Source organism: Pseudopipra pipra, chromosome 7, assembly GCF_036250125.1.
Source record: "Pseudopipra pipra isolate bDixPip1 chromosome 7, bDixPip1.hap1, whole genome shotgun sequence".
NCBI classification, from domain to species: domain Eukaryota; kingdom Metazoa; phylum Chordata; class Aves; order Passeriformes; family Pipridae; genus Pseudopipra; species Pseudopipra pipra.
The window spans coordinates 2,105,698-2,129,577 of NC_087555.1; the positions used below are offsets into that span (position 1 = coordinate 2,105,698).

Consider the following 23,880-nt stretch of genomic DNA (forward strand, 5'->3'; position numbering starts at 1 on the left):
TCAGCTCAGTGATATTCCTGATCAGGTTTTCTGTCTTTTTTTTCCCCACTCTCTTGGAGAGCCACACTTCTTTTAGGCAACCTGAATGTTTCCAGCTTCTTTGAGACACTGAGTTCTCAGAGCACTGCCCTCCCTTAGGTTCCCTAACCCTGAAGAGTTACTAAGCATTTTCTCCCAGCACATGTCTACTTCTGCCTGTTCCTGTGCTGGCTGGCAGCAGTTCTAAAAAAAAAAACCCACCAGCTCAGTCTCGCCGAAGTCTGGGATGTAAATTGTCAGTCAGGACGAGGAGAGGAAGCTCCGCGGTGGGGAGCGCTCTTCAGAGTCCTTCAGCTCCTCTCACCTTCCCAAGAGGAGCTGCTGAACTTCCCACTGTCACCTTCCAGCCTTCCCTCAGACACAGCACAGGGGCAAGGCCAAGTTCAAGGTCCTCATCAGCCCCAGTCAGGCAGGATTTGGCCTCGAGGGAGGATGTGCTACGCAGTCCCTCCAGACTTTTTTTTTTCTTTTTTTTGGTGATGTGAAGGGCAAAATAGGATCTTCTTGAAATTGTTTGAAGTGGATTGACATTTTTCAGCTGAAGACTGTTGTTAGTTTCACAGCAGGCCTAATTTTTAAATTTAATGTTCTAGCGCATATAAAAAGGAAAGCGTCCTAGGGGGATAATAACTTTTAGCAATCAATTGATTGCATATAGCTCTGGCTTTTGCCAGTACAATCTCTTTAAGGAGGCTGTAAAATAGAAAAATTGTAGCCTTCAGATGTACAGATTATTTGAGTTTGCAGGACTATTTGCTGTTATGTTTTAGATCTTTTTTTTTTCTTTAATAATAAATATGCCCAGTAAATAATGCAGCAAATGGCCAGCAGGTCAAAATGCATCACCTATTTTATACTATCACTCTAGGAATTTGTTGGGGTTTTTTGTTCACCTTCTTTTTTTGCCTCTGTAGCCACTTCTGAAGAAAATTTGTTTGATATTTAACTCAGGGAAAAAAATTAAGATTAACCCAGATTATTTTCATTACATAGTTCTACCCAGTCAATTGAAATAGTTTAATATCTTACTAATTCTAGAGCAGTTAATGTGTCCCTGCACCAACATGGTCATTAGATCCATCACTTTTGCCTTCCTCTTCCTAAACACATATATTTATGTTATACACAGAGCAGTACACAGAGGACAAAATATTATTAAACTTTAATAGCAGTGTATAATAAACCCCTGTATCACATTCTTCATATAAAAATACAGTCTCTCAGGTTGAAAAGGGTTTCCTGAAACCCATCTTCAGGTTTGTTTCTGCATTAAATGAGTATCATTTAGAATAAAAGGGGAATTAAATGGTCAAGGACACCACTGTTAACTTAAGTCACCAGGCAGTGGTCAAATATACATTGTTATATGCAACTGGCCATTAGGAGGGGAAAAAACCCCAAACCTGTTTTCTAAATGCAGGCCTGTTACATTTACAAAATTTTAGCACTGGTGGAAACTCAGGTTTCCATATATGCAGATATGATGATGCAGTCATACAATCCCCATGATTTTTTAATAAATTTTGGGTTTAATACTTTGTCTCAGGCTCTTCTGGTTCAAATTAGAATTAGTAAGTACTAAGCAAACCCAAGGAACACAGAAAGATGGAAGTCAGCAGGGATGGACCTAAAATGAAGCCTGTCCCTGTGTCTGGCATCACAAAAACAGGTAGACAGGGGTACCTGCCATATGAGGGATGATGCTGCAGCAGTGCAGCTGCTCTTATTTATGAAAAGTAGCTTTCAAGAGAAATTCTTATTTGTAAACTAGCTATCATGCAGCATGTTGCTCTGAAAGCGAGACTTAATTTTAAATTTCTATTTGCAACCTGCTTATGTCATACAGGCAGTACACAATCTTGGGAGTTGCTAAGTTCACACAATTTATGAGTATGCTGCAAATATAACATTTGCAAGTTTATAAGATTCATAAGAGTTTAATGTCAGATCAGTCTCTGCCTTTACCTCCCAGTATTTGTTTCTGTCACAAATGGAATGGCCAAACACATTCTCATGTACCTCTATACCTGCTGCTGTAATAAATAAAAAAAATCGGTGATAATATAGTTCCACATGAATTGAACTCAGTAAAGAGCCTTACAAGTTGCTCATGTACCCCTGACATCAGACTGCCAGCCAGGCCTCTAGATTAAAACAATACATGCATAGGAAGATCTCAACCCAGACTCTAATCACAATCAATCAGTGAGATAAGTCTATGTTATTAAAAATATATTGCATCTCTTTATTCAATTACTTCACCACAAATGCACGACATAAGAGATGAACTTGCATTTAAAAACTCAAGGTTCTGGACTGCCTGAGCTTAATAAGAACAAAATAATCACTTGCAGATGCTTTCACTTAACATTCAAAAACACCCCATGGGAAAGCAAGATTTAATTTTATGGTCATCTGTCATTTTAATGATGTGCTTGTTATAATGCAGAACATCTCTGTCCTATTTGCCTGCTTATAGAAAACTAAACTAAACAGGTAACACATTTAGCTGTGCTACTGCCACCTTGTATCACTGGCAAAGAGTACATGTCCTTGGAATAGGAATTACTAATGTATCTGCTCTTTTTAAAGAAAAAACATACATCCTTGGTATTTAAGCATCATTTAAGTGTGTCAGTTGTTCTTATTTAATTTTTTTTTCCTTGCAGTCTTTAATATCACACAACCTAAACCATCTTACATGCCTTCCACTTGTATCTGTCCAGTGCATTTCTCTCTTTTTGGGATGGGTCAGAATACAGAAATGTTCACAGGTCATGTGTGTCTTGCCCGGAACAAAAACTAAATTATTATTTGATTTTCAGTGAGCACACTTAGAGAGAAGGTGAGCTCTTCCTCTGCCATTACCCACAAGGCAACCTGTGAATCTTAAGGAGCCATAAGGAAGAATTAAAATTCATTTGCACAATATGTTACAGGTCAGATTCTCCAAAGTCCTCACACAACCAGAGAAAAGATCCCTCCTCAGAATCAGACATACATTCCTTGACTGCTTCCTGGTCCCTTGCAAAACCAAACCTAAGATAACATTAAGTTTTTACTGAAACGTGTAAAAGCCCAAGAGAGTAGACAAAAATAATTTTGTGAGAAGAAGGAAAAATATGTCGTACAAATTAATTTTGTTAAGTCCTATACTTGGTATATAAGAACACCTAATTTTAAACTAAACAGTGGCAGCTCCCTATATCTTTGCCCAAGGAAAAATTAACACAGGAAAGGAGGAGACAGTCTCTCTGTATAAAATGGCCATTTCCTTCAGGTTTCAGAAGTCCAGCTGGAATCACTGCTCTGACTGGAATCCAGACGAAGAAATGCAGAGACCAAATCAGCTTACCACCAGAAGCACCAACATTAATACACATGATTACTCTGTTTAAAATTTGTGTCATTTAAAACTCGTGATAGCACTGCGAGTACCTTACGTTCTTTTTGTTCTGTTTCTTTTTCCACAGAGAAGCCAGTCCTATGAAGATTGAAACACTTCAACAGAATTTTTAACAGTAACAAAGAAATAAGCAATACTTCCAGAAAACTACAAACGAGTTCCTACTTTTCTCCTTCCTTCTATGTTAGAAATCAACCTTTAGGACTCAGAGCATAAAGCTGTTACAGAGCAGCTAGTAAGAGATCCAGAGTAAACAGAAGAGTGTCCATGTTCTCCAAATAGCAGCTTTTGGGAACTTGATGCCACCTACAAACACTCAAATGCATTAGAGAGCAAATATTTCAGTTGATGAAGTAGATTCTGTTATTCCTTGTATCAATTGCATACCTTTTCCAAGTACTAAGAAAGAGAGGTTCATATTTTTCATATTTTATTTTAATCTATCTGCTCCTAAGTAGTAAGACATTAATATACACTTGTCTCTTTACCCACCATTTCCTCTCTATCCATATTGAACAATCCAGCTCAGCTTTACATCAGCAACCCCAAACAAACAAACTCAGTCCCTGCAGAAAGTTGTAGTAAGTATTATTTACTCTACTACAACATGTTGTTGCTCCTGAGTTCTCTTTTTACTAGACCTGATGATAGGCACAACAGAGACTATTTCAACATTGCCATCTGTCTCCTTGGCACTTCATACCAAGTGAGTTGCTGCCACTTTGATGGTAAATTAGAATTTCCCACCAGATATATTAAGCCAGAGGCTGCTGACAGGTTGTCCTATCTCCCTCGATGCCTTCTTCCCTTAAGTCTATTTTTGCTATTGAACAATCTGAGCATCTTAAGAACAAATTTCTACATGGCACGTATGAAATTGCAGGAATCATCAACAAGGGAATAATATATAGTCTGAAAAAATCCCTTCATAAGAGACTTTTAAAGCATCATTAAATTTATGACACTACTTCTAGTACATCCTGGGCAACCTCAGGAGAGATGGTCACAAAGAGGTTAATGGCAGTGCCTGGGAGTGATTGGATACAGCAGCTCACAGAGAAGTTGGAAACAGTAAAGTGAGGATCAACCCACGCCTGCTGCTCAAACACCAGTGCTGCACTTTAGCATGTTCTCTTACATCTGCCTCCCTCCCAAGATAAATCACTGGAGCTAAGTTAAGAAAGTTAAAGTCCCAGTTTCTCACCTCTGACTGCACTCCTGTCTGAGACAATCTAATTCTTTATTCCAACTTCAATTTTTGCAGCTCAAGATGTACAATTTTACCTGGCAGCTGAGTCAGAGGAGAGCTGCAGACCTTGCCCTTCAGTGCTGCAGGGAGGGTATGAGCAGGTACCAGAGGGACCAGAAAACACTGAGGATACATTCTTTTGTTATTGTTGTTGTGAGGGGAAAGACAGAAGATCATTCTGAAGGTCTACTCACTTCAGTACAAAGCAAAAGGCCAATTTCCCAAAATCTTTGGGAACAAAACATTCTTCCAAGCACCAAAGCCAGGTTTTTCAGGGAAAAAAAATAAACCCATTTCAAATCCAAACAACATATATTGTAAGATAGGGCTAAAAGATGGTTAAGGGTCCAGAGGGGAAGCCATATGAGGAGTGGCTGAGGTCACTTGACTTGTCCGGCCTGGAAAAGAGGAGACTGAGGGGAGAGCTCACCCTGGACTGGGGCTTTCTCAAGAGGGGGAACAGAGGGGCAGGACTGATCTCTTCTCTCTGGTAATAGGACCTGATGGAATGGTATCAAACTGGGTCAGGAAAGGTTTAGGTTGGATACTGGGAAAAGGTTCTTCACCCAGAGGGTGGTTGGGCACTGAAACAGGCTCCCCAGGACAGTGGTCACAGCCCCAAGGCTGCCAGAGCTCAAGGAGTGCTTGGGTGGCACTCTCAGGCACAGGGTGTGACTCTTGGGGTGCCCTGTGCAAAGCCAGGAGTTGTACTCGATGACCCTCGTGGATCCCTTCCAACTCAGGATATTCTATGACACCAAGTTACTCCAGAGGGATGTAGATTATGTTTAGGGCAAGTGCTCAAGAGGTGATTTAGAAAAAAACAAACCATTCAAACCAAGGAGACAAACAGAAAAACCAGCACATTAGAGGAAGAGGGTTATGCTCTCCAGCACAGTCCCTCAGAACAGCAGTGCCAGACCTTGCAGAGCAAAAGGACAGAATCCACACGCTGAACTTCATTCATACACAAGTGAACTACACAAAAAATCATGCAATACTAAACTACTTGAAGAGCAAATAGAATGCAACAGCACTTTCTAGCCTGATACTGCGAAAAATGCAAGGGAAGGACCAAAGGATTCTGTTCCTGACAAAATACATAAGTGAAAATTTCATTGTCTTTGACTGAAATACTATTTTCAGTCTTTCAACATACATTCATGACTATCTTATTTTTTTTACATTAAAAGACTCAGGCACATAGAAGTGTAATAGACAATTCTGTTTCTGAACACGAAAAACGACAGGGACATCTTTTAGCATCCTTTTATTTTAACTGATCCTGAGTGGAGAATTCAGGGCTTTTATAGATTTCTTAGTGGACTGAAAATTTTAAAAGCTACAGATTTCTCATCCGATTTTCAGCTGATATAGGGATGCTCAGACCAGGTAAAGGCATTCTGTAGATGATCCTAGGCACATAAATGACTCTGCACAGGTAAGCATGAAAAACAAACAAGACCCGACACAAACCCACTGTTAAGTTTGCCATATGTGGGCTGTCAGGAAGGCAGATGTGTCTCCAAAAGACACCTCTCCCTTGACAGACACTCACTGCAATGATCAGCACAAGTATGAAGCAACGTTCACATTAAAACAGAGACTATAAACTGTCAGTATTGCAGGTTTATAGGGTTTATAGGGCAATTGCTGATTTCCCTGGGCTATTAATTACATGGGTTTCTTCTATTCTTAACAGCTCCTCTGGAAAATGCTGAAGTGGACACTGTAAGTTTACCTGGACACCAGAGACCACCTTTGCCCATCAGCTCAGTCTAGTTCAGTATCTATTTAAGCCCACTTGGCACATTCCACGACACAACCAGTTATTCAAAATATCCGTATAGAAGATGATTTGTTTCCCTGTGTTTGTTACTCATCAGTCAGATAAGAAACTTTAAGGCCTTGCCTAAGGATTTAATTCAGACACAGACTGCTGAAACACAGCCCTGCCAAGGCAGGAAGGAAGGGAGAGCAGCTCTCCCAGGGGACCTAAACCAGTGTGCTAATTTATTCCTCATGTCCTTGGGGCATAGCCACTGACCTAGACTTCCTCATCCCAATGACATGGCATTCTTTATGCTTTCTGCCTGATAAATGCTCTTCCACAATTACACAAATAAATAAATTTACAGGGCTCAATTTTGGGGGTTTATATTCCAAGTTTCTACCACCAGATTTGATAAACATGCTGCCTCTGAAGATTAATTGTTTGACACAAGGGAGGGGCTAAGAAATTAATTATTATAAACTATTATCTCTATACCAAAAGTACCAGGAGGTCTAAGTCATTAACTTACTAATTAAACACGGAGAAACAGTGCTTGTCAAAAGGCAAATGCAAAGTAAGTTTAACTTCCTGATAGACATATCCCATCCTTAACCAGATTTAAATTCTGGGTACCTGAATTCCTCCTCTTGCTCAGCACATCATGTTATCCACCAACACCTCTGCCAGGAGACACATGGCTCCAGAAACATTAAGCTCCTCTCTATCATGGGCTAAAATCATACAAGAAAATACAGGCAAAATACCTGCATTTCTACAAGAGTTGCTTCCTTCCTTCTGGTTTACAGCATCCACAAACCAAAAACATTAAGTGTTACTCAGAAGAAGACTCAAAGTTTTTACAGAAAGTTGGGTCAAATTTGCATCTTAATCTGAAGTAATTTAATGATTAGGAGCCTTGGGTTTGTCATCCAGTAAGCTGGATTTCAGTTAAGTCTCTAACACTCAAAAGAAAGCAAAAAGATGGAGCTGTTAAGGGAGCCAGGAGAGAGAAAAAGAAAGAGGACAAACTTCTCCACAACCCTTTTAAGCAACTACAAGGAGAAGTGAAAACAAAGTTTATTATAGTTCTTCATTAGAATTTTTTTCATCTTCCAATAAGAATAAAATATTTCTAATTATAATTGAAGTTAAATAACAGCAGTGTTTGAATCAGCATGATTTCCACAGTTTGCAATGATTTCAGATTGAATGAATATGATGATTTCCACCTTCACTGCTTTTAGCATTTCGAAATATTTTCCAGTTTTCACTGTATCTTTATCCTCCACAACTGAAAAAAGGGCTTCATTGTTCTTAAATGCTACGTGTTTATACACACAGATGAAAAATGTTTTTACTCATGGAAGGGTAGATAAAAATAGCTATGAAACCCCTTTTACAACTAAAAATCAGGGATTTGCAACAACACAGAGCACTAGTTATACCAGATGCTTAAGAGTGGCAATCTGACTGCTGGTTCACTGTATGAAAGAGGCTTTAATTAGTATCTGAAGCATCAACACAACTTGATGTTCCAGGAGCAAAACCACGTAGTTTTAATTTCTCCATATTTACTGATGAATCAAAGAAGCACCCAGCACAACCTGTTAACCATGAACAGTAGAGGTCGTTCAGATCTCTCCTTTGTTGATGAAAGCTAAACTACAGTTATATTTTGGACGCTTCCACCTTACAAATTACAAAGTTCATCGGCATGAATATTCATGGCCATGAATATGGAATTTAATATATCCCACCCTTTCCATCTGCTTACAAAGGTCCTGTGTCCAACACTGATTTTGTCTCAATCAGAAATTCTGAGGGGGTAACAATTCACTAATGCAGTGAGTGAGTGAATATGCAAAAGAAACATTGGTATTTTACTGTGAAATTACTTTCTCTGGGCTGTATCACTTGTTACAATGCCTTCACACACTGGCTATTCTCAACCAACATTTCTATTCACTGCCACTAATATTCGTATTTTTCTCGAAAAACAAAGTGTTTTACAAGAATATAGTAATAAAATCACAAAGGTCTCTCACTCCTCATTTCTTAAAAATCAAACAACCCCCTCTTTCTATTTTCCTGCTGCCAGCCACATGCACTATGCCCATCAGTAGAAAGAGGATTCACAGCACTCAGGGGTTTGCATCCCATTAACTAGCCAAGACATGGTGTGGGGAGGCACTTACCATAGCAATGTGAACCACCCCAAAGTCTGGGAGCATTTATAATTACCCTACAACTGCTCTGAGCATATATTAGAGTCCAAGGAATTCCTTCCCTCATGTACTCCTGCTTATCCTTGAGCAGAAGCACCAGCACTGAATTTGCTCTAAATTGTCCCCTCTTTCATTCACCCTCGCTGTCCTCTTTGATGCCCCAGTTGGGGCCATATTTCACTGCCCTATGTCATGATAGAAGGGAAACTGCAACAACAAACATAAGAAACAGTGTCCATTTGTGGTGGAAAACCATCCACCAAATGTAGTTTTTTCTGCTCTCAACAGACGGTAGTGAATATCTTCACTTTTTTTTCCTAAAAGCAAACTAATCTCAGAACAAAACAGATGCTCCCCAGATGTAAAGTTTTGACTCAGACATAGTATCATGACCTAGTATGTGCACAGTTAGTTAGATCATTTAACAGGCTCTGCAGAGCAGTCTCCAAACCAGGTTCTCTTAAACTACATTACACCAAAACCAGGACACCAATTACTGCCCTATCCTGTTGCAACTGGGATGAAGAATAAGAAAGAATGAGAGCAAAAATTTCCACAAGGAAGCCAACCTGTTCAGACTGGGAAGCAAAATCACGTGGGGGGAAAAAACAATTCTTTAAAAAAAGCCCTAGCAAACAAAAAAAACCCACTTGACTTTTCCTGCCTAACAATGACATTAACTCGTTTAATAAGGCTCTGACATTTGCTTTCAGAACCACCTGGGACCTGAAAATAAAGCTTTAGTGTGCGGTCTGCACTCAGACTTATTATTACAAAATCCAGAGTCCATTTCTGTACTCCATAAAGGAGTTTTTATATTCAGAGTTTCTCCATAACCTGCCTTCTCCAGCATCTAAATCTGTGACATCCTGGCAAAATCTCTTCTCAACTGCAGTAGGTGATTGTAGATATGTCTTCAGATGAGATACATTATATGCCACAGAAAACAGGATCAGGCAAAGGCCTCTGAGCTACATAAGAGCATCAAGAAACAGGACAAAGGTAGAAGTAGGGATCTGTGACCTTCACTGATTAGGAACAGAAATAGTTATGGTGCAAAGACTTCAAATAAGTCACTTTCTTGGATAGAAACCAACTTGTTTAATCATTTTGACCACAAAGTGACACAAAGAACAGGATTTAATGTCAATAAATGTAAGTGTTGCACATTATGTCCAGCTTTTTCCTGACCATGACCACTGGAATTTGGACAGCAAGTTACAGTTCTGCTTATTTAGGCAGAAATTATAATGTAAGATAGTAGTTTCAATGTAAGAATTAGATTACCACAGAATCATAGAATGGTTTGGGTTGAAGGGACCTTAAAAACCACCTAATTCCGAGGTGGTCTTTCACCACCTTCACACCTTTCACCAGACCAGGTTTCTCAGCATCCCATCCAGCCTGGATTCACCTTAGGATTCACCTGATCTTAATATGACCTAAGAACCACAGGGTTTAGAGCCATTAACTTGTCAAAATTTGTGAACATCTATTACAAAAAATCACATTTATCTCTTATTTTATCTACTTTGCATATGGTTTCCCAAATACTTCCCAGCCATGCTTTCAGTTTAGAATAAATCCCACTAATTATTTTTTTAGCATAACAAACACCATGCCTCTACTAGTCTCTTTCCCCCCGTCACTGAGTTTATTTGCATCATGCAATTATAGGAATGAGGGCTGATTGCTGGATTTTTATTCTCCAGATGTACTACAACATTAGCTGCCTGGTGAACTAAATGCCCATGTAGTAGTTGGAGTTTATGAATCACTTTAAGGTTATGATTAGAAGGACACATGAAAAAGTCACTGATCACCATCAGATAGTGTCATTAGTATTCTAAACTGGCTGCCACAAATTAAAAATGCAGAAACTTTAAAAGACCTAATACAAAGAGTGAAAGACAACAACAGGGTAAGCCTCCTGAATTTCCATCAGCAATTTCTGTCTGACCTGCAGCCAGCCAAGGCTGCCCTGAAATCTGGAGCAGTAGAGGTCTGCTCCAAGTGCCTCAGCACCTGAACTCATCACCTCTGCTTGAAGAATTTGCAGCTGAAAGGCAGCACCATAGTGATGATCCAGCACTGCTTTTGGGACCTGACCTAGCATTTCAACACTTAAACATTTCGACCTTTAAAGCTCTGTGTGGATACACCAACTCCAGATACCTTTCATCACTCTGGCACACGGTCCCATAAAGTTGGAACTATTCCTCGTACTAAAGTCTGTATTTACACTATGTAATATGTTTGGAATAAGCAAAGATTAAACACACTTTGACAATTTCTGGTACTAACTTTCAAAAAGCTATAAAAATACATCAGGTCATATGACAAATGAATATTCAGTGGTTATCAAATTCAACACAAATTCGGCTACTGACATTTTAGGACAAGTTTTGCCCTCAGTTAAATCTATTCCCTTGCTAATGCTGACTACTCACACATCAGAACCACCTGTCATGTTTAAGTGTTTGGTGAGAAGTCTTGCACACAAACTTTTTTCTTCCCACCACTGTCCTTTGGGTGTTTGTCAGCTCTTCCAACACAACTCCAAGACATTTACAAAACCATGAGAAGTCAAGAGCAGCAGACACTGCCTGTTCAGTTCAATGACTACTTTTTTCCTGAAGGCAATCTCAACTTTATTTAAATAATTCTGCACTGTATCCTGAAACTATCGATGCATACAGCCATGGTTGTCTTGATTAAATTTTACTGTTCAGACAATTTTTTACACAATATGTACTACTTACTTAATGAGTAGCATAGTATTCCATAAAAAGTGTCTTCTGTGTAACACCTAAATGTGTTAGAAAGGTTAATATGGCATTTTATAACACGCAGGCTGATGACAGAAAGTAAAAATGCTATTCTGAAAAGCAGAAATGTCAACACATCTCTAAAGACATAAAATGACAGAAAATTAAATGTTACCAACTGCTGAGTCTGAAGAAAGGCTTCTTGAAGTTAAGGGATGAAACAAACAAAAAAAAAGGCACAAATCACATTTTAAAAACATAATAATCTACTTAATGAAACTTTATAGAAAGCTTTTTCCACACATAAGCTTATAGAAACACTATTCATTTGCCTCATAATGCAATAATTTGAAAGGGTCCAAAGACAGAGGGTCCACAAACGCAGATCATTAACTTCTTGAGGCAATTAGTATCTGAGCTTCTGTGTCTTTTGGCAGACTGTAACTCCTTCAAAAGAACTTTATTTTTTGGAAGGACATTTTGCAACACGAATCATGACTTTGATTTCAGAAATTGGGATGCAGGTGTGTCTATGAGAAGACACACACACTTATTCACGGCCACTAGGTACAAATGCTACATATTTATAGAGAACATACATCAACATCCCGGTGTGAGAGGTCACATCTGCAGACACACAGGTTTGCAAATAGGTACCACCAGATGTTTGAAACCAACTACACCCATTGAATTTGCCTGGTGCAGTCCTCAAAGCTTCAGGAGGAAAATGGGGTTTTCCAGAATGTGGAAAGGATGGTGGGAAGAGCTTTAGTTTCCCCTATGTACTAGGATGCAGGAATAAAAAATACTTAAAAAAAAAAATCAGCTTTCCAGTACCTGAAGATGACCAACAAGAAAGCTGGAGAGGGAACTTCTACAAGGATGCAGTGACAGGACAAGGGGGAATGGCTTCACACTGACAGGGAGCAGGGTTGGAGAGATATTAAGAAGATTCTCCCCTGGGAGGGTGGTGAGGCACTGGCACAGGTTGCCCAGAGAAGCTGTGGCTGCCCCATCCCTGGAAGTGTGCAAGGCCAGGTTGGATGGGCCCTGAAGCAACCTGGTCTAGTGGAAGGTGTCCCTGTCCATGGCAGGGGGGTGGAATGAGATGATCTTTAAGGTCCCTTCCAACCAACCATTCCATGATTCTAAATTAGCCCAGTCAAAAGCAAATATTAAACACTAAAGTAGGATACTTGTTAACATCCTGGATTCCCCCCATCCACATTTCAAATCTAGCCCATTAGAAGGGTTTTTTAAAGCTATGAAGTCCCAAGGAAAACGGTGTCTGTACTTTATCAGCGGCAGGAACCTGCAGCTACAGTAACACAGCTTATCCTCACCACCCTACCCATTTCTGAATTTTCAGCATTAAACCTTGAGTTCCTCAGGTTTTTCCCTTGATGCTTTTAATCTAACATGTCCAAGGGCTAACATCTGTAGACAACAGCATAGCCCAAGGTACAAGCCTGTAAAGAAACGTAAAACAGCAGCTGATATTCCCAAATATTCAGACAAGGTCCCACCGGGAGCAGAAGCGCAGCAATTAGCTTTCAGTGAAAGCTGCATAACACCTTTATTATAGCTCAGAACTGCACCTTTAAGTTGCCAAACTTGCCCTGGAAAAAAGGTCAGGAGTGGAGCTTGTATAGGTACACAAGAGGCATGAGGGCAGCAACCAGGAGACTGGATTTACAGAGGGAATTTTAACGCTGCAGAGTCTTGAAGCCCCGAGCCACTTCCTGATGCCAACCAGACTTGCCCAAGGAGAGTCATGCCCTGGTTAATTTTATTCATAATACTGACATTTTTTCTTCAAATCAGATGCACCTATGTGGTCACCAGCATGGATCGAGCTGGATTTGTGATGTTCTGTTTTTGAGAAAGCGTCAGTGATATGGGCACAAACAGGACAAGATCAGCACAGTCTTGATTCTTTCAGTGCAGTTCCTATAGAAAGTACAAAATATGTTCTTCTGCACTGTAATTATGATGCTCTAATGACTGCAATCCTAGCAGAGACATTCAGGAAATGCAGAAGGCAATTTGGCCCTCTTCCTTTATGACTCAGTTAATCAACCCAAAGTCTCAGCCAAAGGGAGCAGCCCAGTGAAGAAAGCTCATCAGCCTCACTCGGGTAGAGCTCGACTTTCAAAGCTCCAACAACGGGCACGGTTTATCACACCAGGACAGAAATGGAAGCAGAACAGAGGGAACAACAGACATGGAAGTGGAAAGGAAGGGGAAAAGAGAGACAAACAATGAAGGCGATGTCTCCACCTGATGTTACTACTAGTCATTATAATGGAAAATGATAGCAACAGATTTGAAAGACAAATCCACCCGAAGATATTTAATCCAATTTTTCATTATGTTGGACATTAGAGAAAATTTCATTTCTGCAAGACAAATACAGCACGTGACAGTATTTTTAGAGGCAGACAGAAGCAATTTGAAGGCACATAGATGTGAACAAACACAGATGTCTCTGCAGGTTCCAGCCTGGGAAGGGTATTTTAACCTCCCCTTTTTTGCCATCAGCAACCACGACGCAGAACAGATTCAGAGAGTAATAATTTTCTTTCTCCTTCTAGAAAAGCAGTATAAGATATCCCACTAAAACACTAATAGACTTTTAAAGAACGTACTAAAAATGATTTTTTGCTTCTGTGTGTTTCTTCCACCTCAAGTGGCTCAGTGAGACCCTGGGAAAGGGATGCTGGCAGGCTTCCAAGCTAACTGTTATTTCCACGGACAACAGTCACATCTAATTAATAATTTTAACTTAGATTTTTTACTACAACGGGTTTTTCTTCCTGTAAAAGCAACTGTTAAGTGGTCAACTCACAGAGCCCACAAGCAAATTGTAAAGTCATTTAATACTGCTGGTCGAGGTCCTTCCCACTTCCCATAACATGAATCCAGGAGGGTCTATAAGTGCCCAGCTACCTTTCTAAAAAGAGTATAATGAAAACTTCAAAATCCTCTAATTAATCAGAGATATTGTCCACAAATGTAAATGTATTGCTGAGATTAATGGTTTCTTATTTAGAGGTACCTTCAGACAATTATTAGCTTTAAAAAACATTTGCCTTCTAAGTCAATAAATTCAGGGGAAAATAAACCAAAAGCATATTTAATGATACAGAACGTTTCAAAAGAAATACTTCCAAACCCAGCATAATTAGGATAAACTAGTTATTTCTGAGAGAAAAAAAAAAAAAAAAACAACACAAACACTCAAAACAAACCAACCGACCAAAAAATACCTCCAGAAAACCCCAAAATAAACCCACATCATAAATGTGAAGCATATACAGAGCACAGTCCTCTGGTCACAGATATGCTTCCTGAAGGGCTCAGTGGATAAACTGATTTAGTTGACTAAAAATGCCCACTGTGAATGCACATATCTTTCTGCCATTGCTCACGATTAACAACCTGCTGCTATTACACTGGTATCACACCTAAGTCTCCGTGAGTTCTGTGGATGGATTCCTCCTAAAAGCTCTGAACCGTTCACAAGTACGGGCATAGGTTGACAAAACAAACCTAAAATAAAGCTTGCAGATTCTACAGTAGCCACCACTGTTTTCCATAAACAAGGCCTACTTCTTCACAGTCTTTTAGTCCACAGAGACTTTTACTTAGGTCACAGGAAGTGACCCCAGTAATCACGTCCTGGGCTGTATCAAAAGAGTGGCCAGCAGGTGGAGGGAGGTGATTCTGCCCCTCTACCCCACTTAGGGGACACCCCACCTGCAGTGCTGCATCCAGCTCTGGGGTCCCCAGCACAGGGAGGACATGGACCTGTTGGAGTGCATCCAGAGGAGGTCACAGAGGTGATCAGAGGGATGGAGTACCTCTCAGAAAAAGCTGAGAGAGATGGGGTTGCTCAGCCTGGAGAAGAGAAGGCCCCAGGGTGACCATATCGAAGCCTTCCAGTACCTAAAGGCGCTACAAGAGAGCCAAGAGGGAGCTTTAACATGGGCCTGTAGTGACAGGACAAGGGGGGATGGCTTTAAACTCACAGAGGACAGGTTTAGACCAGGTATTAGAAAGAAATTTTTCCCTGTGAGGGTGGTGAGGCCCTGAAACAAGTTGTCCAGAGAAGCTGTGGCTGCCCCATCCCTGGCAGTGTCCAAGACCAGGCTGGACAGGGCTTTGAGCAAAGTGGTCTAGTGGGAGGTGCCCCTGCCCACAGCTGGGGGGTTAGAACTACCTGGTCTTTAAGGTCCCTTCCAACCCAAACCATTCCATTGTATGAAGTACTTTCGCAAGATATCACGGCTTCAGTGTCTGAAGCTGTACGACAACAGAACCTCTGTGACCTCCAACACATTAAAGCACCAAGGTCTTTAAATGTCAAAGTGACTCATGTCACCCACATGATGGGGAGATACCCACAAATCCATACTTAGTGCTGACTCCAATAACCTCAGAGCAGCCAGCATAATCTAAATAACTATTCCATCTTTTCCAGCATTCCCATCCTGCTTTAGAGTCTTCACCATGTGCACAGTCTCCTCGTTTCCTGGACACGTTCCTGCTAAGCTCTGACTAATTCTGCAAGGATTACAGCTTCTGTGCCTGTGCCTGGCTACGTGCAACTCTAGTCACAGGCAGATCCCTGTTCATCACATTAGCACCAGGTTGGGAAATTCCATCACAGCCATAACAATTCCTGAGAATGGGGCTATGGTCATTCTCCATCTTCCAACAGGGCTGCAACAGCTGGGGAAGGCACAGACTGAAGATATTAAGGCCCAAATCAACATCTGTTTTCCAAGACCTTTGTAAGCTTTTCAATTCCTACTGAGCCCAGAGACCTTCCACAACTACTCAACAAAGCAGTGGACAAGCAAATGCAACAAACTTATTGCTATTCTAATTAACAGAAAATACAAGCTATACTTTCCTTCCTGCCAAAGATCTCTTGTAATAAAACAACTGCCTATAAATTCATCTTTCATTGGTTGTTTTTTGTTTTTGTTTTTTTTTTGTTTTTTGTTTTTTTTTAAATCTCTGTGCTACACCAGCTGGTTTGCTTGGAGCAATGAGCTGTTGAATTAGATAACATGTTTTTAATAAGTCAGTCTAGTAGAGCAGTTTTGAATGGCTTCACAATGCACAGATGTCTAAATCATCTGCAGAGTAATATTAATACTAAGTGGTAAAAACATGGATTTACGATTCTGTTGAGTCCACAAGTGACAAATATACATTTTCACAGCATGATCAGCTTCTAATTATTTTTTAATTAGTCCTAAATAAAATCGCACATTTGGATAGCGTTAAGGATTATTTTGGCCAAATTACAGGTTAATAGGAATAAAGCATCCACCTGAAATCAGAGCTAAACTGAATGCACAAATAGATATGGAAACCCTGCCTAGTAATGAAAAAGGAGAATTTATGCTACAGAGAGAAACTTTCCTAAACTTTCTGCTCAGACTTCTACTGATCCCAAGACAAAAACCCATGAAGTCAAACAAAGCATTTTTACAGTTTCCATTTGCTTTTTAGTAAAGTTTTCATCATTTTTCAGGCTGTGTGCCAGCTAATCTTTTTTTTCTGCTTTTCTGCCCATACATTTAGCATGGACTTACATAAGGAACCACTTCCAAGGAGCACAGGGTTACTTTTAAAGTTGCAAGTGCTTTGTACTATGTGATGTATTATAAAAAAATAAGTAACTACAAAGAGGTTAAAAGAATCAATGAAAATGCAATAAAGAAAAATGCTTCATTTTCAGAAGCCGAGAAAATATGCAGGACCTGGAAATCAATGAAGTATTTATTCATGAAAGTGAGATTTCTTTTATAGCAGAGTACTGAAAAAATAAATGCAAAGCTTCACTGTCAAAACACATCAAAACATACCAAAATACAGCCAAATATTTAGATTAATTGATTATGTCTATACAATATTTTATAATTCAATAAAATTTAACATAAACCAACTTGCTTCCAACAACTGGACACGTTTAGAGTTTGCTAACCTGTACAAGCAACATCACTTGAATAATTTAATAGAAAAAGCAAATGTTACCAAGCCATGGTAGGTATCATACAGTGTGCATTCAGATTACTTACTAGCCCATCACATCTCCTAACAGCATCAGGAATGTTCTCCACAAATCCAATCCTCTTCGCATCTTTCTTTGCTCTCTTATCTTCACCAAACTGTGCGACTCCTAAAGCATTTTTGCACAGAAGCTGAGCAAGCAATCCTCATGTCAGCTGACTCCAGAGAACTCTGGGCTCTCTGTGAGCTGTGTTGCTCCCCAGATGCTCAGTATGATCTGCTTCAATAAATGCATCCTTATTTCCTAAAACTTCACTCTACCTTTACTCCTCACTGTTCGAGTACAGTGGGCTGCTCTCGCTTTCTGTTGGTCACAGTGAACAGAGCCCTGGGTGTGCTTTAATATCAGGTCTTAATAAAGTCAATGGGAAAATCCTTATGACTTCCCAAAGGGAAGACATTGGGGTGCTAGTGCCCACCAGCACCCTGGGCTGTATTAGGCACAGCACAACCAGCAGGTCAAGGATGGATTGCACAAGGCCCCTGCCAACCTTAACCATCCTGTCATTCCCTTCCAGGACTGATCAGCTTCCAAAAGAACAGTTCTTTTGTAAAAACTCACTGCCACAGCTGGAAACTCCAAAGTGAATCCACCTATTTTTAACTAACGGTCAAGTAATTGCAATCAAAACACCGCCCATCACCTTCTGTGAGGGGAAAGTTCAGTTCAGATTTAAAGTCCGTGATGTGTGGATGTTGAGTGAGTACAACAGACCGCGACGGACTGCGAAAACAGAGCAGACAAAAAATGTATACAGAAAAGGTAAGAGAAGAAATTACGGAGTATTGAATTCTCTGGTTAGAGGACAAATCCTTGTCTTCCTAGGTTTGATGGAAGGATTAAAACTGAATGAGGTTGTTGGGCTTGCAGTTGTTAAGTTCCTCACGAAAATTTATTTCACAATGTATAAAAAAAATATCCTAAGGTACACAATCTACCTGGAGCAAATTCCAGCAGCAACACAATTTCAAAGCAATACAAAAGCCTAAGTACTATGACCTACCGCACTCTTGAAATCCTCTTCCTTCTATTGTGTCTAAGAATTTCAGTATTAAGTGTGCTGATCAGGTTTAAACCATAATACAACTCTGCCAATAGCTTAAAATAATCCTGACATATATTTAACGTACTTTAAACGTGCCAAATGTAAAAGTCAAGGTAGAAATCACAAATTTTGTTTAAAGTAGGTTTCATATCAAGTAACAAAATTAACAAGCTCAGTCCAGACATTTATTTATTTCCCTCAGGCTGCTAAATCATAAGACTGGCTCCCAAGGGAGCCTGGAATTGAAGAAAGGGGAGATGAAGGAATAAACCCATGGCTGAGAGAACAATAATGGAAAGAGGGAAACAACTTACATTTCCTGTACCTAATGAAAACTCAAATAGAGAATAAATATAACTTCACATCAACACAGACCTATTGATCAAACCAAAATATTGTTGAGCTGAGCTAAAGAAGTGTCTCAGAAACATGCTAGAACAGCACAGAAGCTCATAAAACTTCCAAGCAAAAGACAAATCCTTTTCTAAGAGAAGACAGTCTTGGGAAAATAATGGCTTAGTAAATCACAGTCTTTGGATTTGGCTCACGCTGTGGCTTTTAGCTTCTTAGGTACCTAAAGTTCAAATATCATTAGGAAGTATTTATCCTGGGTTATTTTCCCCCCTCTCAGACGAGATTTAGTACACGTGACTTTGAAGATCCTCAGAGCTTTAAATATTGTTATTAGTGAATTTGATATTTATCAAACTTTATAAACTGATCCCCCAGTAACTAAAAGATCACTGAAAGTTTCGAACACCATCTTTAGCCATTACAGCTCAACTAAACCCCTTTCTTATTTTATTCAAGGCTGTAAAAACATCCAGTGTATCCAGAAGCATCTGGATTTCAGACTTGCTACAGACACAGAACCGAATCCACAGGGATTCTCCACAGCACTAAAAATCCTACTGGGAGGGGCGTAACTTGAAATCTGCTGCTGACAACCTCTACAAACGAACTCGCAAAGTAATGTTTTTAAGTGTCTTAGAATCAAAACTTTCACAAGCGTTTTCAAGCCCAGCTCCTGCATCATCTTTGAGAATTGCCATGGATACCAGCTCCAGAAATGCAATGCAGATGAAGAATGAAACGATCTTCAGTCTGTTATCAAATTCTGCCTAATCTTTAGAAGTGCAGATGTGCCGGCAAAGCGATACCACGTCCATTTTTTGTTCTGGGCTTATCACTTACTCTTAAAGCACACTGTCTAGCAGTTTCCATATTATAAATAATTCAAGGGAAGCCAAGTTTCTAAACCCTTGTATTTTGCATTCAAAGTAGCTGAGTTAAAAAAAACAGAGCTCGCTTTTTAATATTGCCAAGTCCTTACACACAAATGCATCACTCTCATGTTCTCACAGTTCTCCTGGCAAAAAACAACATGCAGCATCCCTAGGTGTGCTAGGTGTGTGCAGACAGTGTTACAGGAGCACTTTGAAATGTGTCCTATTCAATGAAATCTGAATAGTTTCAATTGTACTTTCAGCTTTCAACTATTTTACAATTTAATTTTATTTCTCATTTAAGAATTTTCCACAGCTATCTTAATGTTATGGAGTGATATAAATCTATCAATACAATCATCTATTTTAAACCTCAATTGAAATCTGTTCCACAATGGAAATTGCAACGGAATACACCCAAACTTACTAAGCACTACAAGCCCTAAAAACTACCCCAGGTGTTGCAATAATACTCGTGATTTTGGTTTTGAAGGATGTAGGTGAGCAAGAAACATTTTGGTAGTAACTCCTTCTGGGCAATAGGAGTGCAGTCATCCAAAACTAAAACTCATGTCTGGCATTTTCCTGCAGAAAAACTAACGCTGAATGATGTTCTACAGAACCTAAAGTGGAAAAGAGAAAAGTACTCCCTTATTCCCACTGTCCCTTGTAGTACATTCTGTTGAATAACAATAAACAAAAAACATGTAAGAATTTTATCTCTTAACAATGCTTTCTTTGCAGAATTCACATTGTTTATTATTAACCAGTGTGTGGGTATATATATATATATGTATATTTTAATATCTATATCTGTGGGGGTTTTTTCTGCTCAAATTTCAGCTCAAGCTATACAGAGAACTGAAAAACAGAAGAAATAGTTCAATTACATGCAATTAAAATAGCAATAACAAAAGCCCGCCTGTTTTGCAGGACTTGGATGATATATTTATCACTACACATAGTTTATATTTCTACTAGCATTCAGTGTGCAACTCCAAACATGTAATTATACACCAGAACTATAATTTGCAGATGTCCTTACTTCATTGAGCACAAAGAAATTAATTGCCCTTTTCCTGAAAAGGATAAAAACTTTGGATATAGGTCTTTGAGCAACTCTCAGAATGTTAATAATGCTACCAATAAAATACAATATTACACAGAATGATACCAGTGGTAAATTTTTCATTTCCCACTAATAATAATCAGAAGACTGCCACTGCAATTAAGTAGTTTCATTAAGTCATAGCCAGTGTCTTTCCAAAATAAACTAAAGCTTCCAGAAAAGACTCTCAGATTAGCTCAGCTGGTTAGAGCACGGTGCTAATAACAAGGCTGTGAGATCAATCCCTGCATGGGTCATCCACCTCACAGATGCTCTTGATCCTTGTGGGTCCCTTCCAACCCAGAATGTTCTGTGAAACCAGAAACAGTTCCTCACTCCTGACAGGAGTAACTACCAGAATACAGAACTATTTTTTGCAGTGGGTATTAGCGATATTCTAAGTCCTCCTACAACGTAATACGAACTCTGCACACCTCAGAAACTGAATTCAGGGAGTGGCAGACTATGCAAAAATCTGCTGATGGGCAGATTCTGACATCTGAGGCTTTACTTGAAGCCTACCAGAATCCAGGATTTGCTTAATATTCAAAAAATACAAATTAAAATGCCCCTCCTCTGGCACCCCATACTTCAAACCAGCCCATTCCACCTCATTCCCACAGACTCAGCGCTGAGTGTGATGAAGGTACCTCCAAGTCTGGCAGCAGTGTGGAACATCAACACCTTCATTTCAGGCTGTGATGTCTGCTGACTCTTGGAGGAGCTATCCTTCCAGAAGTCTCCCTCCCTTCTGGTTATTTCAGGCACTCAGCAGTTGGCTCCCTTTCGGGCTTGCAAGGTCAAGTGCAAGGTTAGCCATCTCTCCTTGGCTGCAGCGGATCACTTGGAATAGTTCCCTGAGAAATCACAGATTCCAGGGCTTGCAGCAGTTCTGCACTGCCCCCCCATTTCTTGAGTCCTTTAGACAACTCATCCACCTCCCAGATTGCCAGAACCACCTGGCCATGGTGGTCTCCCCTTTTCAGCAACATTACACAGTTCACCTTAATTTCACTTCCATGACCATAATGTCTGACCCTCCACCCAGTTAAATATGGCAAATCACATTACAGCCCTAAACTGGGGATATTTGATTCCATCTCTATTTCTGTATCACAAAGGACAAAGCAATTTTATCTTCTTTTACACCACTGATGTTCCTAATTCTTCCATCTGTCCTAATTCTTCATCATAATTAGTCCATCGTACACCAAGTATTTAAGAAAATAAACATTCAGTGGGGGGTTTTTTGGGGAGGGGGGGTTTGAGCTATATCTAGCTGCTAAAAACTGTACACAAGCTGTGAAACGCTTATTATATATATTAATATCTACCTATAGAAGGAAGGCCAAATGACCTTGGGACATAGTAGTGACAGGTACCAATGGTTACATTTGGGCTTTTGCTATGGCCCAGGTTACAAATATGTTGATTGTTTGGCTCTCAAGGGATAATTTGGCAGTAATTAGTTGTTCTTTTCCTAAGATGTGTCATTTAGCTTTAGTTTCTATTGCTGTCCTGAGAAACTAATGGTGACTCTGCACAAAGAAGGAGATCAAGTGGGAAACACAAACAACCACCAGCCAAGTGTTAAAAACCATTTCCCAGCTACCATCCATAATGCATCCCAGGAGCCTCAGGTTTGGTCCCCAGACACAATTATTCAGTCATTATTTAGTCCTGATAGCACTCCATAACTTTTCTCTGTTATGCCAGAACTATTTAAGAATTAACAAATTTGACCCCCCTCTGCCCATCTCAGCAACAAGACTCGTGCCAGCAGGTGTTGTGGTCCATAGTCATGCTGTAGGTGTCACAAACTGCTGCTGTCTCTGCTCAGGATGTGAGAGGCTCTGGATCATCTCTGCTCCTTCTCCTGGAGGGGACCTGAACCCAAAGCTCCCCGGTCTCGATGCTTCACAAGGAATCACTCAAGCACTCCTCCAGCTCATCCAGATCCTGCCCTGAGGGACTTCACTCTGCCTGTCTATGACACTGGAGGCTCCAGGACCCCCCCAGGGGACAGACAAACAGATGAGGAGGCAGCACAAACTCTGTGCCTGCAATGCTGTTGGTGCTGCCGACCCCCTTTTCCCCTGGATTTAATCTTCGGGCCTCCACTCCCCTCTGGAAGAAGCAAATTACTGCCATACCCCTCCCAAGCACAGTGTAAAATCAATGCTTTGTGGAGCACAGCACTGCAGCACCAGGCTATGGAAAAACCTACCCGATGACAGTTCTTTTACACAAAGTGATTCTTTTTATTCCAAAATATAAGCTAATACTTTCTATGACCAGAAGTACCAGGATCTCCCAGCTAGGTTCTCAGCCTGCCAGCACAATTCCTCTCAGGAGGAATCATTATTCATGCCAGCTGAGGACATATTGACTTAAACAGCTCTGACAATTATTTTACCACTTCACACTGTGTAAGGAAATGCTTTCAAATACAGATTTGTGGTGGCAGGAAGGTTGTTAAATGAACGTTTTCCCTTTTGCCATTTTGCTGTAGTGAGCTGAGACTGCAGATGTAGCATTGCAAAGGAAAAAAAAAACAACCTTATGTAATATTTATTAGTTTGGTATTTTATACTTTCATCCTCACTTCTTTAAAGCTTTAGCTCTCTTTCTGGAAGCAGGTTATAAACACTGTCGCTTACACTGAGCAATAGAAAAGCACTGAAGATTAACCTTGCTTTATTCCAGGGACTTGTAAGTTCCCAAATAACTTGTTTCCCAGGAGCTGTGGACAGCAGCATAAACATGAGTAAGAGCAAGGATTTTTGAAAGGAGAAAAGTCTTTAGCAAGAAGTGAGAGCTGAACACACTGGGGAGAAAAATAAATATCATAGTACAGAACTCCAGTCAGAAATCTCCATTTCCATACAGCACAACACTTTCTTTTGGATAAATTGTTTCCCAAAGAATGAGTCTGGAGCAAGCAATATTATG

At 40.0% G+C, this 23,880-nt stretch overlaps 1 protein-coding gene across 5 annotated transcripts in view; it reads right to left on the bottom strand.

Annotated features, from left to right (window-relative positions):
• The window catches only part of ZNF804A (zinc finger protein 804A), a 148,087-nt gene that overhangs the window by 74,975 nt on the left and 49,232 nt on the right, over positions 1-23,880 (bottom strand). Inside the window, exon 1 of one of the 5 annotated variants that reach the window (XM_064660183.1) lies at positions 7,233-7,254. The exons of the other annotated variants lie outside the window; for them this stretch is intronic. Within the exon in view, the coding sequence (XP_064516253.1) occupies positions 7,233-7,238 (6 nt within the window). The 5' untranslated portion in view covers positions 7,239-7,254. Of the gene's footprint in view, positions 1-7,232; positions 7,255-23,880 lie in introns of those variants that run through there. 5 annotated transcript variants of the gene reach the window in all.